The following is a 14964-nucleotide window of genomic DNA, read 5'->3' as shown; positions in this document are numbered from 1 at the left end:
ACTAATGTAAAACGTCCTCAACAGAAGGTACTGAACAATGTGTCTTTGTGCATTGTTTAATCATCCCTACAGTTTGTCATTGTGCCCTGGGATTCTATCAGTATTCTTTCCTCCTTCCCTCAGGCTAGACCTTAAAATGTAATAAATGAAACCATTTGTAACTGTTCACCCCTGCAGACATCCTAATCTGCCTGCAGCTTTCCAACTACATTTTTTAAACTATTTCTGCATTTAAGACACCAAATGGATGTTATGTCAAAGTCTGATGGCCACTTCTGTGTTCTACAAAGAATGTACAATAGTTTAATCTTTACTCTTGTCTCTCCAAGTACCACCATACTGACCAATATTAAAACAGTTGCGAATCACGCCTAAATATTAGTTAATACAGTGGTTCTCAACCTTTTTTCAATGTACCCCCTGTGAATTTTTTTTTTAATTCAAGTACGCTCTAATCAAAGCACAGCATTTTTGATTGGAAAAAAAGAGAAATTAAAATACAGCACTATGTCATCAGTTTCTGATTTATTAAATTGTATAACAGTGCAAAATATTGCTCATTTGTAGTGGTCTTTCTTGAAATATTTGAAAAAAATAAGATAAAAATAACTAAAAACGTGTTGAAAAATAAACAGGTGATACAATTATAAAACATTTCTACACAGATGTAATCAACTTAAAATGCCCTCTTTGGGGATTTTCTTCACACAAAAAAATCTTTATCAATATTTATGAAACATGTCCACAAAAAAATCTAGCTGTCAACACTGAATATTGCATTGTTGCATTTCTTTTCACAGTTTATGAACTCACATTCATATTTTGTTGAAGTATTATTCAGTAAATATATTTATAAAGGAATTTTGAATTGTTGCTATTTTTAGAATATTAAAAAAATCTTAGGTACCCCTTGGCATACCTTCAAGTACCCCCAGGGATACGTGTACCCCTATTTGAGAACCACTGAGTTAAAACAAGGCTGAGGATTTATTGAACAAGCATATTTGATATTTTGGCCACTGTGACAGTTTGAACAGTAACAGTAATGCCACAGTTTGAGACTCACAGATCTATGCAAACATTTTTTTTTAACTTCGACACCAACACTAATTCCATTGTTTATTTTTCAGATTAAATTCCAAAAACCACAAAACAGTTACATAAATTCTGAGAAACTAAAAAACATTTTCACGTCACCAATTTGGCCATGTATTACAGTATCAGTTATAATAGATCTAATCTTCACAAAACATGTTAGAAAACAAAAAAGTGATGGATTGACCTAAGCCCCTTTGTGGTTCTAATAATAAAAAAAGCATGTTCTGTGGGAATTGAACAGACCACCTGCATTTAAATTAACACAGAGGGGGAAAATACAAAGATAATCCAGAAAACAAAACACAGCTCAACAATCTCACATTACCATCTAGACCCAACACGATTTAGCAAGAACTATCATAGCTGACATTTGACTGAATGATCCTGTGAATGATCAGGACTAAAATATATCTGCATATCAAGTCTACGTACACTTGCATATTAGCCACGTTGGCTTCAACGTTCCCTCTGAAGTGCGCTCATGCGCACAGCAAATCTATGCACAAAGTCAAACCCCGCTCTAAACAAAACATGTTTTGTGTGATTTTGAAATTAAACCGTAACAGGTGACCACAACATATAAAACATCGTCAACATCGTTAAATTATTGTAAAGTCCAACGAGGACAGGAATTCCATCAATACCTTTTATTTAGCAAAATTGTTTGTCGACCATAACCACACCAAAAAAAAAAATGGTATACTTCTTTCTAGCCAAACAGGTTATTGTTTACCATACAAACCACGCCAAAAGCAACTCTTTATCAACCGTTACATCCCCTGCAGCGACTTCCTCTCTCTCTCTCACCAACACATAGGAGTGGTAATTATCCACTGATGCATTTACGGCCACACAAAAAGTGTAAATTCCATGTCGTTAGACTATGACTCCTCAGTCAGATGTGTGCTTATTCTGTCATTAACAATGTTAACTTTTGGATAATCATGAAATTGTACTAGATTCCAGAATGAATAATAGAAATATTTTACAGACAGAAAGGCACAATTCATCTTACGCAACATGAGATGTTTGAAGGGGAACTAAATGTGATCTCTGAAACGGGTCCACAATCTTTCCAAAGCAGAACCCCCACCCAGGCATAAAATATGGTACCAACCGCATTTCCATGAGTTTGGAAATTGTGTTAGATGTAAATTTAAACAGAATACAATGATTTACAAATCATTTTCAACCCATATTTAATTGAATATGCTACAAAGACAACATATTTGATGGTCAAACTGATACTTTTTTTTTTCAAAAATAATTTGATGCCAGCAACATGTGACAAAGAAGTTGGAAAAGGTGGCAATAGATACTGATAAAGTTGAGGAATGCTCATCAAACACTTATTTGGAACATCCCACATGTGTGCAGGCTAATTGGGAACAGGTGGGTGCCATGATTGGGTATAAAAACAGCTTCCCAAAAAAAATGCTCAATCTTTCACAAGAAAGGATGGGGCGAGGTACACCTCTCTGTCCACAACTGCGTGAGCAAATAGTCAAACAGTTTAACGTTTCTCAAAATGCAATTACAAGAAATTTAGGGATTTCAACATCTACGGTCCATAATATCAAAAGGTTCAGAGAATCTGTAGAAATCACTCCACGTAAGTGGCATGGCCGGACACCAACATTGAATGACCGTGACCTTCGATCCCACTGTGTCAAAAACCGACATCAATCTCTGAAAGATATCCCCACATGTGCTCAGGAACACTTCAGAAAACCACTGTCACTAAATACAGTTTATCGTAACATCTTTAAGTGCAAGTTAAAGCTATGCAAAGCGAAAGCCATTCATCAACATCATCAATCACCCAGAAACGGCGCCGGCTTCTCTGGGCCTAAGATCATCTAAGAGGGACTGATGCAAAGTAGAAAAGTGTTCTGTGGTCTGACACGCGACCACATTTCAAATTGTTTTAGGAAATATTTGACATCGTGTCATCAAGAACCAAAGGGGAAGCGAACCATCCAGACTGTTATTGACGCAAAGTTTAAAAGACAGCATCTGTGATGGTATGGGGGTGCATTAGTGCCAAGGCATGGGTAACTTACACATCTGTGAAGGCACCTTTAATGCTGAAAGGTACATACAGGTTTTGGAACAACATATGATGCCATCTAAGCGCCGTCTTTTTCATGGACACCCCGCTTATTTCAGCAAGACAATGCCAAGCCGCATTCAGCACGTGTTACAACAGCGTGGCTTCGTAAAAAAAAATAGAGTGCGGGTACTTTCCTGGCCCGCATGCAGTCAATGTGTCTCCCATCGAAAATGTGTGGCACATTATGAAGCGTATAAAACACGACAGCGGCGACCCCGGACTGTTGAACGACTGAAGCTCTACATAAAACAAGAATGGGAGAGAATTCCACTTTCAAAGCTTCAACAATTAGTTTCCTCAGTTCCCAAAAATGTGATATAACACAGTGGTGAACATGCCATTTCCCAACTACTTTGGCACGTGTTGCAGCCATGAAATTCGAAGTTAATTTGCAAAAAAATATATATATATGAGTTTGAACATTTGTAGTGCATTCAATTGAATATGGGTTGAAATATTTCAAAATCAATGTATTCCACTTATATTTACATCTAACACAATTTCCCAACTCATATGAAAACGGGGTTTGTACATAGCTAATAAAAACATTTCAGTGGGCCAAATCACTTACACAATAAATAAATCTCAGGAAAATGAGTGTTACTTGATTATAATAAGACATTTAAATTATGTCACGTTTGAGATGGATGTGCTGCTGGTATGGCACATCTGTGAACCACTGAATGCTCAGGGTGTTTTGGGGTTTTCTCACGCGCATGAAAAATTAGAGGGAACATTGGCATGTGCAAAAGTAAAATTTATTGAACAATCCTTGCATAAATCAGTGATGGGCAAGAGCAATTGTACTTAACCTCTTATAGTTTAGACAAGATTTTGAGTAAGATTTCTTAAAAAAAACAATAGTTATTTTTATTTAGTTTCAGCTTGAGCCTGTGTCCACTTCCACAGCTCACCAATAACCTGTGGAGTAAAAGTGACAATACATAAGACATGTTCTTCAACAATGTAAAGAAGGTGCCAATATCAAACATTACCTTGGCATCCGAGACTTTATAGGAATTCTTCACAAAGTTCTCAAATTTGGGCTGGGCTCTGGGCAGTGATACACCCTGTGAGAGAGAAAAAAAACAAACAATTCAGTTCATAGCCCTTTTGATACATAAATTACAGTGATGGAAACAGCACCAACCTTCTTCATTGACTCTGTAATCTTTGCTTGGATCTCAGAAAACGTTAAGGGTTCCCTGGGGGTTGTCGGAGCTTTTGGTGATTTGTTCCCTTTACCTTTGGGGGTCTTTGCCTGTAAAGAGGAAGTCCAGTGACAAGATCATTTAGAATGTAAACCTCCAGAAAACAAAAGGCCAGATTTAATTAATGTTGTCAGTCATTCATGTATGACACACATGTACGGGAAAAAACTGATTTGGGGCCTACAAATGCTTTTAGGATTACATCAAAAACCTTTTAAAAAGTCTGTTGGCTGTATGAGCTTGTTTCTACATTTTTTTATTAGCATTGAATAAAAATATTAAATTCTACACTTTTCTCATTGCCGCTACCTATCACTTTCACATGTGCGTGGCAGCCTGTGAACATTTTGCATGGTACAAAAGTGTATTCTTTCCCACCTGTGTTACTTTCATTTATATAACATATTGAAATAAAGTTTGTTGTAGGTGGCTTTACATGAGTGTATTTTTAACACATTGAGGGGAAATAAGGACTAAACACATACCCTTGGGGTCGGCGTGCTGGCTTTTGAACCTTTACCAGCTGGGGTGGGCGTGCTGGCTTTTGAACCTTTACCAGCTGGGGTGGGCGTGCTGGCTTTTGAACCTTTACCATTTTGAGCAGACTTTTGTGGTTTGGACAGCATTTGCTTGGCCTGTTAAAGATGCAGCTTTCATTGAGAAAACAGTACCCACAACTGCCGAAACTGAATGTGCTAAATGCTTACTTTAACAGGTGTCTCTTCTTCACCATCTTCATCACTGAAAAAAGGTGGGGTGAGGAAAAATTTGCATATAGCAACAAATTTTTAAATCAAATTAAAAAGCTTTTAGTGATGAACCGAAAAAGACTTCTCGCTAAACACTGGCCAAACCGGATGTCGTGATGATGTAGAATAGAGGTGGGAATCTTTGGGCATCTCCCGATTAGATTATGATTCATATTGTTTTTTGTTTCACTAAATATGCGTTTATCACTTGCAACTTTACAAAAAACAATTCCCTTGGAACAAGGAACAGTTATATGAATTACCATATTTATTGAATTAATGAAAATGTGCAAAACTGGAGCATAAGTGCCTAATAATAAAGGAGCTGGTTGGATCTCGATGAGGTGCTCGCTGAAGTCAGACACATTTTAGAGTCGTCCGCATTACTTTGTTTACAATACAAAATCTATCAATTTATGTTTACTAATCAGTCCTATAATGTCCATGTCCCAATTGCGGTGAGTCTAAAAATCTATTATTTCCCTCACCTCTAGTGTCGAAGCTAACACTTAATAGAGTGGAACATACCTGGCAACTTTCCTGTTTTTTGTCCTACCTTCCCGGTTCCAAAAATCCTTACCATTACTGCAGCCTCGGGGTGGGGTCGTGAATACAGCACGGCAAGTTATGGGCGATGTGATTCAGAGATACAGACTTATTTTTTACAAACCCAGTTTCCATATGAGTTGGGAAATTGTGTTGGATACATTGATTTGCACATAATTTTCAACCCACATTCAATTGAATGCACTACAAAGACAAGAAATTTGATGTTCAAACTTGAACTTTATTTTTTTTTGCAAATTTCATGGCTGCAACACGTGCCAAAGTAGTTGGGAAAGGGCATGTTCACCACTGTGTTACATCACCTTTTCTTTTAACAACACTCAAAAGTTTGGGAACTGAGGAAACTAATTGTTGAAGCTGTGAAAGTGGAATTCTTTCCCATTCTTGTTTTATGTAGAGCTTTAGTCGTTCAACAGTCTGGGTCTCCGCTATCGTATTTTACGCTTCATAATGCGGCACACATTTTCGATGGCAGACAAGTTTGGACAGCAGGTGGGCCAGGAAAGTACACGCACTCTATTTTTTTACAAAGCCACACTGTTTTAACACGTGCTGAATGTGGCTTGGCATTGTCTTGCTGAAATAAGCAGGGGCGTCCATGAAAAATACGGTGCTTAGATAGCAGCATATGTTGTTCCAAAACCTGTATGTACCTTTCAGCATTAATGGTGCCTTCACAGATGTGTAAGTTACCCATGCCTTGGGCACTAATTAACCCCCATACCGTCACAGATGCTGGTTTTTGAACTTTGAGTCGAAAAGTCTGGATGGTTCGCTTCCCCTTTGGTCCGGATGACACGATATCGAATATTTCCCCCAAAAATTTGAAATGTGGATTCGTCAGACCACAGAACACTTTTCCACTTTGCATCAGTCCATCTTAGATTATCTCAGGCCTAGAGAAGCCGGCGCCGTTTCTGGGTGATGTTGATAAATGGCTTTCGCTTTGCATAGCTTTAACTTGCACTTACAGATGTAACAATGATCTGTATTTAGTGACAATGGTTTTCAGAAGTGTTCCTGAGCACATGTGGTGATATCTTAAAGAGATTGATGTCGGTTTTTGACACAGTGCCGTCTGAGGGATCGAAGGTCACGGTCATTCACATGTTTTCCGGCCATGCCGCTTACGAGGAGTGATTTCTCCAGATTCTATGAACCTTTTGATGATATCATGGACTGTAGATGTTGAAATCCCTAAAGTTCTTGCGATTGCGCTTTGAGAAACGTTGTTAAACTGTTTGACTATTTGCTCACGCAGTTGTGGACAAAGGGGTGTACCTTGCCCAATCCTTTCTTGTGAAAGACTGAGCATTTGTTGGGAAGCTGTTTTAATACCCAATCATGGCACACACCTGTTCCCAATTAGCCTGCACACCAGTGGGATGTTTCAAATAAGTGTTTGATGAGCATCCGTCAACTTTATCAGTATTTATTGCCACCTTTCCCAACTTTGTCACATGTTGCTGGCATCAAATTCTAAAGTCAATGATTATTTGCACAAAAAAAAATGTTTATAAGTTTGAACATCAAATATGTTGTCTTTGTAGCATATTGTAGCATACACATATAGGGGACGGCGTGGCAAAGTAGGTAGAGTGGCTGTGCCATCAATCTGAGGGTTACTGGTTAAATCCCCAGCTTCTACCATCCTAGTCACGTCCGTTGTGTCCTTGGGCAAGACACTTTACCCTTGCTCCTGATGGGTCCTGGTGAGCGCCTTGCATGGCAGCTCCCGCCGTCAGTGTGTGAATGTGTGTGAATGGGTAAATGTGGAAATACTGTCGAAGCGCGTTGGGCTCCTTAAAAAAAGGGTAGAAAAGCGCTATACGAGTACAACCCATTTACCATGTTCAACTGAATATGGGTTGAAAATGATTTGCAAATTATTGTATTCCGTTTATATTTACATCTAACACAATTTCCCAACTCATATGGAAACGGGTTTGTAAAAGATTAGCTACCTTTTTTGTAAGGCTTTTTACCAATGTTAGTTTTTTTGCATTTTGTGTGTTGCCATTACTATTATTGTTTCAATGTTAGTTTTATCTTAATGAATTTTTGAATGAATTCATATTTTATTTACACATATTTTATATGTACACGTAAAATATATAATTCATACCATTTTTTTTTTTAGATAGTGTTACTTTAGTTATTCTCAGGTGTGGACGCCTTAAAGTTTTTCAATCCTCAGTGCCATGCCATGTTTTATTGTTATTAGTGCTGTGTTTTCTTCTTTCCCCCTTATCAAGCACTTTAAGTTGCCACTTGTTTATGTATGAAAAGTGCTTTGAAGTTTAAAAATTAAATCAACAATGCAAGAAAAGACAAATAGAAATGCAGACAACTGAAGGCCTCTGCCAAGAAATCTAAACTTTATGTAAATATTTTTATGCATCTGAGTTCGAGTTCACATATAGGCCAAAAATGATTTTTTTTTAAATCATTTGATATGTGACAAAAATCTTATGTTTTAAACTTTTTACCAACAAATTTTCTATAATTTGAATTGCAAACGTTGACAGGTTAGAAGCGAGGGCAACATGTCTGCGGTGGGGATGAAATTCAGAATATCCCAGAAAAACCCACAGACAGAAATCTGCAAACGTGCATTGTGGAAATACCGAGAGGGGATCTTCTGCAAAGATGTTCTCTACATCAGGTTTAAATCACCATTTTAGGGCAGCAACGCACAGAAAATAAGTTTCCAAATCGTCTGTACATTAATTTTATTAAAAATTGTTGGAATACCACTAGTAAATATTTTAATAAATTTACTTATTCTTTGACGGATACATATTAACTTCTGCAATTGCAATGACTTAATTTAAGTGGGATTAGTATGGTCATAGCCATAAATGCAATAGTAATAATTGACACAATGTAGCTTGTGTTGGTTTTTTGGTTTCTCAGTTACTAGTTTTGGCCAAGAATTTTAATTTCGGTTCATCCCTAATAGTTATAAATATTGTAGCATTTCAGTAGATACACTCACTCATCATCTTCGGCATCAACCTCCATTTTCATTTTTTTCTGTAAAAAGTGTGGAACGAGAGCTTAAGTCTTGTCTGATTTTACAAAAACAAAACTTTAAACAACGTGCACATATAAAAATAAAAACCTGAGATTTGAGGACAGGGGATGCAAGAGGTCTTTTTTTGGAGGTTTTGAGGTCTTCCTCCTCCTCCTCTTCCTCCTCCTCCTCCTCGTCATCATCATCATCATCATCCTCCTCCTCAAATGACCTATCAGCTTCCATCACTTCAGCAGCAATTCAGAGGCGTAAGGAGAAGCAACACCACAGAAACATTCTGTTCTATTAAGAAAGTACAAAGACTCTACAAGCTAAACAGACACTTACTTATTAGGTGTTGTCCACTGATGTGAATTGGACCAGACCCAGCCTTAAGACGGAAAACTGCTGGCGGTGTTATTGTGAAACCCCCAAGACACACCTGCACAGACCACATCAATAAGCATTAAGTTTGCAGTACCAGCCATTTGCCAACTTTTAAAACTACAGATGAAAATTGCCAGGTAGAATACTTTTTTTTTTATCTGACTTAAGGCATTACAATTCTTAAAAAAATACCTTTTGTTTAATGTTTGTTGTAATTGAACCTATTTTTTTTTTTTTTAAGATTGATTTGCAGCAAGGGTCAATGATACGGCAATAGGAAATATTTTAGTAACAAGCTAATTTGTTCACCGCAGAGGCCACCACAGTGACTATGTTTCTTTTACTTTATATTCATAGCTGCATGTAGAAGTGTCTGGTTGTATCTGCTGCTTTAATGTCCTCTGTGTTCTTTGATGTTTTCCTCTTACACACATGTAAGAGGGAGGTGTATTATGGCTATGAGTTGTTGTTTTCCCTTGGCGTCAGTCTGCACTCCCTCTCCAGGGGCCCAGGCTTAGACCGATTTTTTTTTTATTCTATTGTTCTATTTCCCCCCCCAACCAAATCCAAACTTGGTGTCTATTTCATGTTTTTTGACAATTACAAATATGATGGAAAAATCATCTTTATCATTGGGTGTCTCTGGACACCTAATTAGCATATTTCCAAGATGGGGGCTATTGTCTCTGGAAACCTAATTAGCATATTTCCACGATGGCGGCTATGTAAAAATTAGGTGTACCTTAACTTTTTATACTTTTTGGCAAACTATTTTTTAGCATCAGGAACATAGTGGAATGATCAGATTTATGACCATTCATTTATTACAGCACTTTAATTTCCATATGTCATGTCTTTGTGATCATGTTTTGTTTAGTTGTTAGATTACTTCAAGACTCCATTAGTTCCTGTTTTTTCACGCCATTGTTTTTTCCATGTCCACCAATCAGTTCACCTGTCCTCAGGACTCACGCACCGGATTAATTTGAACTCACGCACCTGTTTTCAAGCACCACCTGTGCCAAATTTGGCACTTTTAGACAAAGGTGAACGAACACACCCTAAAATCTCCCCAAGGGCCCCCACTAACTTGGAAATATGCAAATTGGGGGTCTAGACACACCCACAAATAAAAATGAGCATTCCAACATATTTTCTAATTGTCAAAACACATGAAATAGACACCAAGTTTACATTTGTAGTTCATCTTTTTCAAATGTTAGAGACACAAGCTATTACAAGTGGCGGCAATATTTGATTGGCCGCTGTGGCGACCCAAAGGTCACCGGCGCGGGCGCCCTAGCTAAATCATTTAAGTATGCCTTGAGCTACACCTGTGCCAAATTTGGCGCTTTTAGACAAAAATGAACAAAAATTTCCCTAAGGGCCTCCACTAAGTACAGTAACTAACATTTTAACAGTCGCTTTACCTTCTAAATAAAGTTCCTTAAACCAGCCATATCTGCTGTCCGCCCTGGCATCACCGATGACGGACAGTGTCCCAGGTGCGTGAAAGCATGTACGCAACCTCAACCCTGTTGATTGTGCTGGCCCCTCACTTCCTAATTGCATACCTCCCTTGATTGATCTCTATTTCTTTCTTATTAAATTACTTTTCCTTGGCTGTCAGTCGCCGTGTTGTAGCTTCATGGTGTTAGGAAAGTCTGTCCATCGCCTTGAAGTTTTCCTGCGGCTTCATAATATTGTATTTGTTGTGGCTTTGCAATCATGCTGTAGTGGAATGTTTGAGTGGTAATTAATGGTATTCTCTTGCGGCATTTGTTGTGACCTTTCTCGACCAACATAACTATTCAACATTTTAGTTTTGATGACACAACAGACGGGCAGACAGACTTGATTAATGTTTAACGTCCTTATGATTACAAGTTTTACACTTCATACGAAGTCTGTTCTTAAATCCAATGGTTTCCTTTTACAAGTATCGTTAAATTGACTGATTCCCTTTTGAAACAATCAATATTAATCTTCCAAAAGGCAAAATTGCCAAGCACCCATTGATGTAGTTTAATCTATGGAATATAAATTGATATATCGGTCCTGGGTTCGACCTTTGGCTCGGGATCTTTCTGTGTGGAGTGTGCATGGTCTCCCCGTGACTGTGTGGGTTCCCTCCGGGTACTCCGGCTTCCGACCACCTCCAAAGACATTTATTTGGGGATAGGTTGATGGGCAACACTAAATTGTCCCTAATGTGTGAATGTGAGTGTGAATGTTGTCTGTCTATCTATCTATGTTGGCCCTGCGAGGAGTTTGCGCCTTGAATGCAGCTGAGATAAGCTCCGGGGGCCCCGGAAGGGACAAGCGGTAGAAAATGAATGATGGTTGGATATCGATTAATCGTTTCACCACTACAAATAATACATGTAAAAACTAACATCTTATTCCATGGGTGCAAACTTACACTTGGCAAAGTGGAGGGCTTCAGGGAAACCAGGGCTGCCGTGACCTTCTGACCGTCTGAGTCTTCTCCTTCTATCTCCACCTGGTGAAACTCATCTTTTGTGGTCGAGTCAGCACACGCCTGCACAGGGCGGAAGTTGCAAAGGGGGTTGCTTAATTCCCTCACTTTAAGTGTTCTCGTAATATGTAAATTAGAAGAGGGGTTTACCATCCGCAAATCCAGCTGATGCTCAAAGTCGTCATCGTCTGGATTGAAAAACACTTCCTTCCCAGGTTCAAGCACACAGCCTGATGAAGACAAATCACGTCAACACATCAAAGAGTAGCATTAAGATGTGAAGCAAATTCTGGCCTTTAAAACATAAATTCCACCACACTATTACCTTTTCTCTACTTGGATTGAAAGACGCGTCATTTGATGCATTCAATTTTAAATTGCCGCCATGTGCAGAATTGGATATTTTTGGAATTCCACCAAACTATAAAAAAATTAAGCAGACTTTTAGGGATACTATCGCCTTTGCATCATTGATAGATCGCAGAAGGCTTTTATTGGAGTGGAAATCACAGTTTGCCCCCAAGGCCTCCCTATGATTCAAGGACCTAATGTTTTTCTCAGACAGAGAAAATTAAATATAATCTCAGGGCTACACCAAAACAATTTGACCTGACCTGGGGCTGCATAATTGGTACATTGCTAAATTAAAGACACTATAAGATAAATGTGACACTTACTGTTCACAATTAACCTTTTCACTTAACTCTTTCTTTGTTGTCGTTTTTATTCAGTGACACTTTTCTCTGTGTGTGATTTTTATTTTTGCTGTTACCTTTTTTTCCCCCTTCCAGTTAGTTATTGTGATGAAGAGGAAGGCAGTACATTGTTACCCACTGTGACTGAAATGTAGGACCGAGGATGGGAGAGGGGAGAAAGTGTCTCGTTTTTTTCAGTACTTGTATAGGTTAAATGATAAATGGGTTGTACTTGTATAGCGCTTTTCTACCTTCAAGGTACTCAAAGCGCTTTGACACTACTTCCACATTTACCCATTCACACACACATTCACACACTGATGGAGGGAGCTGCCATGCAAGGCGCTAACCAGCACCCATCAGGAGCAAGGGTGAAGTGTCTTGCTCAGGACATAACGGACACGATGAGGTTGGTAGTAGGTGGGGATTGAACCAGGGACCCTCGAGGTGCGCACGGTCAGATTGATTGGCAACACTAAATTGTCCCTAGTGTGTGAATGTGAGTGAATGTTGTCAGTCTCTCTGTGTTGGCCCTGTGATGAGCTGGCGACTTGTCCAGGATATACCCCGCCTAATGCCCGATTGTGGCGGATGGAATGGAAGAGCAGGGAAGTCTGGAAATAGCGATTATTTTACTGTATATATTTTTTTGCTAATTATTCTGGATCTTTCTGTATGGAGTTTGCATGTTCTCCCCGTGAATGCGTGGGTTCCCTCCGGGTACTCCGGCTTCCTCCAACTTCCAAAGACATGCACCTGGGGATAGGTTGATTGGCAACACTAAATTGGCCCTAGTGAGTGAATGTGAGTGTGAATGTTGTCTGTCTGTCTGTGTTGGCCCTGTGATGAGGTAGCGACTCTTCCAGGGTGTACCCCGCCTTCCGCCTGATTGTAGCTGAGATAGGCACCCGCGCCCACCGCGATCACACAGGGGATAAGCGGTAGAAAATAGATGAATGGATGGATGAATAAATATTTTTTTTAAATTAAAAAGACGACTCAGGGTATAAAAACTTCAATTTATCAGACGAACAAAAGGGGGCGTAGTGGTGACAACGTGGTTATTTCCACATGGCTGGGCCAACTTTTAAACATACGTGCAAGACGATTGATTTAAAGAAAAAAAAAAGCGGTTCAAACTAAATGACGTGTTTATGAAAAGCGAACCCTCACGTCTATTTTAAAACGAAGAGAAAAGCAAGATGTACGGCTGCATCGAATGCAAGAACACTGCAGATGTCCCGAGAGCTCATACGCAGTCACTTCTTGAACATACGAGTAAAAAGGCCACTACTGGGTAAGCAAGCTTTGATTAAACTCCATTTAAGAAAAATAAAAAAGGTAGGCCACGCGTGAAAGCCCACGCACTAACGTTCAGTCCATTGAAACCATAGCAGCGTGCTCACCCACACTGAAAGCCAACTCTAGTCAAAGCTAACGTTTTATTCAATGAGTGCAGTCGAAACAGTAAATATATATATTGATACAATCGTGGAAAACAGACGCCATGTTTGAAGGCCAAACCACGTGTGTGGCTGCGCCGTGCTAGGTACACGCGCATGCGCTCACACTATAAAGATACACAGAATACATGTACTCATCAGCACGCAGAATAGTAATTATGTAACATTAGGCATCTTATATGATATAATAAAGGTTGTGAGTAGCTGCCTAAACTAGGACAAAAAAAATACCGTTTTCCCACACACATGCATTAGGTAGCCTTACCGTAAAGAAACGTCTGCGTAATCATGCGTTCCTCGCTCAGACCGTTCATGTTGTACAAATGAAAAAAGATGATGTCAAAGGTGATAAACTGTTGAGCCACACAGAAGTTGGAGCAAGAGAAAAGGCGCACTTCTCTGTTAGCAGCTGACCAACGTGTGGATTCCTCTCACCCACCTTTTCTTTTTCTTCTTTTCTCTTTGGAGTTGAGGAGTCAGGCAAACTGGCTCAGTGGCGTCACCTGTCATGCGTAATATGAATTGCATGAAGGGGAACGTAACAGCACACGTCGCTCTATTACAACCTCACGTTTCTTTCTTACCTCATTGGCTATGTTTTATATTCATATATGTAAGTTTCTCAATACTGTTTTTGTGCCTTTAAAAAGAGAATTAGAAATGTACTTTAAAACGCTTTCGACCTCTAACAACCAAAAAAAATGTGAAAAAACTAGTGACGCTGTGCTCCAAATGTGGATTATTTACGGGACTTGTGTGAGTCTATGGCGTTACACTTTGTTACATATATATATATATATTGCATTCTATTTTAGTTGCTTTGTTGTGTTTACAACTCCCTGGTGTTGTTTTGTACTGTTTCTTTAATTGTTTTGATCATTATTATTTATTTGCCTATAAATATGTAAATGTTGCATATAATAAATAAAGGCTTATACAACCCCCTCCCCTCCCCCAACCCCCCAAAAACACGTTTCTTGTAGAACATTCTTAATGAAAAAAAAAAAACACATGAAAACAAATCAGATTAATTATTTGGGTACCGGGCTTCACGGTGGAAGAGGGGTTAGTGCGTCTGCCTCACAATATACAAAGGTCCTGCAGTCTTGGGTTCAATCCCAGGCTCGGAATCTTTCTGTATGGAGTTTGCATGTTCTCCCCGTGACTGCATGGGTTCCCTCCGGGT

The 14964-nt window shown here is 39.0% G+C and overlaps 1 protein-coding gene across 1 annotated transcript; it reads right to left on the bottom strand.

The window, feature by feature from the left end:
- Nucleotides 1–3947: 3947 nt before the first annotated feature.
- Nucleotides 3948–14243, bottom strand: npm1a (nucleophosmin 1a). The gene is made up of 11 exons (XM_061897837.1): nucleotides 14044–14243; nucleotides 11771–11850; nucleotides 11564–11683; nucleotides 9103–9196; nucleotides 8863–9002; nucleotides 8737–8774; nucleotides 5130–5163; nucleotides 4908–5057; nucleotides 4362–4472; nucleotides 4207–4281; nucleotides 3948–4132 (listed from the first exon to the last, which is right to left on the bottom strand). The coding sequence occupies exons 1-11, from the start codon at nucleotides 14090–14092 to the stop codon at nucleotides 4082–4084; spliced, it is 942 nt and encodes a 313-aa protein (XP_061753821.1). The 5' UTR covers nucleotides 14093–14243; the 3' UTR covers nucleotides 3948–4081.
- Nucleotides 14244–14964: the final 721 nt, after the last annotated feature.

The sequence above is a fragment of the Nerophis ophidion genome, linkage group LG04, assembly GCF_033978795.1.
Source record: "Nerophis ophidion isolate RoL-2023_Sa linkage group LG04, RoL_Noph_v1.0, whole genome shotgun sequence".
NCBI lineage: Eukaryota > Metazoa > Chordata > Actinopteri > Syngnathiformes > Syngnathidae > Nerophis > Nerophis ophidion.
The sequence above is the reverse complement of the archived record's forward strand: the minus strand, read 5'-3'. Positions and strand labels throughout refer to the sequence as shown.

Bases quoted from the DNA above. Each gene is read 5' to 3' on its own strand.
- npm1a (XM_061897837.1), bottom strand. From the start codon at position 14,092: ATGAACGGTCTGAGCGAGGAACGCATGATTACGCAGACGTTTCTTTAC. The intron at 4,473-4,907 runs GTATGTGTTTAG...TCCTCTTTACAG, and splicing joins CCAGCACGCCGACCCCAAGG to GCAAAGACCCCCAAAGGTAA. The intron at 4,282-4,361 runs GTTGGTGCTGTT...TCTCTCTCACAG, and splicing joins TTACAGAGTCAATGAAGAAG to GGTGTATCACTGCCCAGAGC.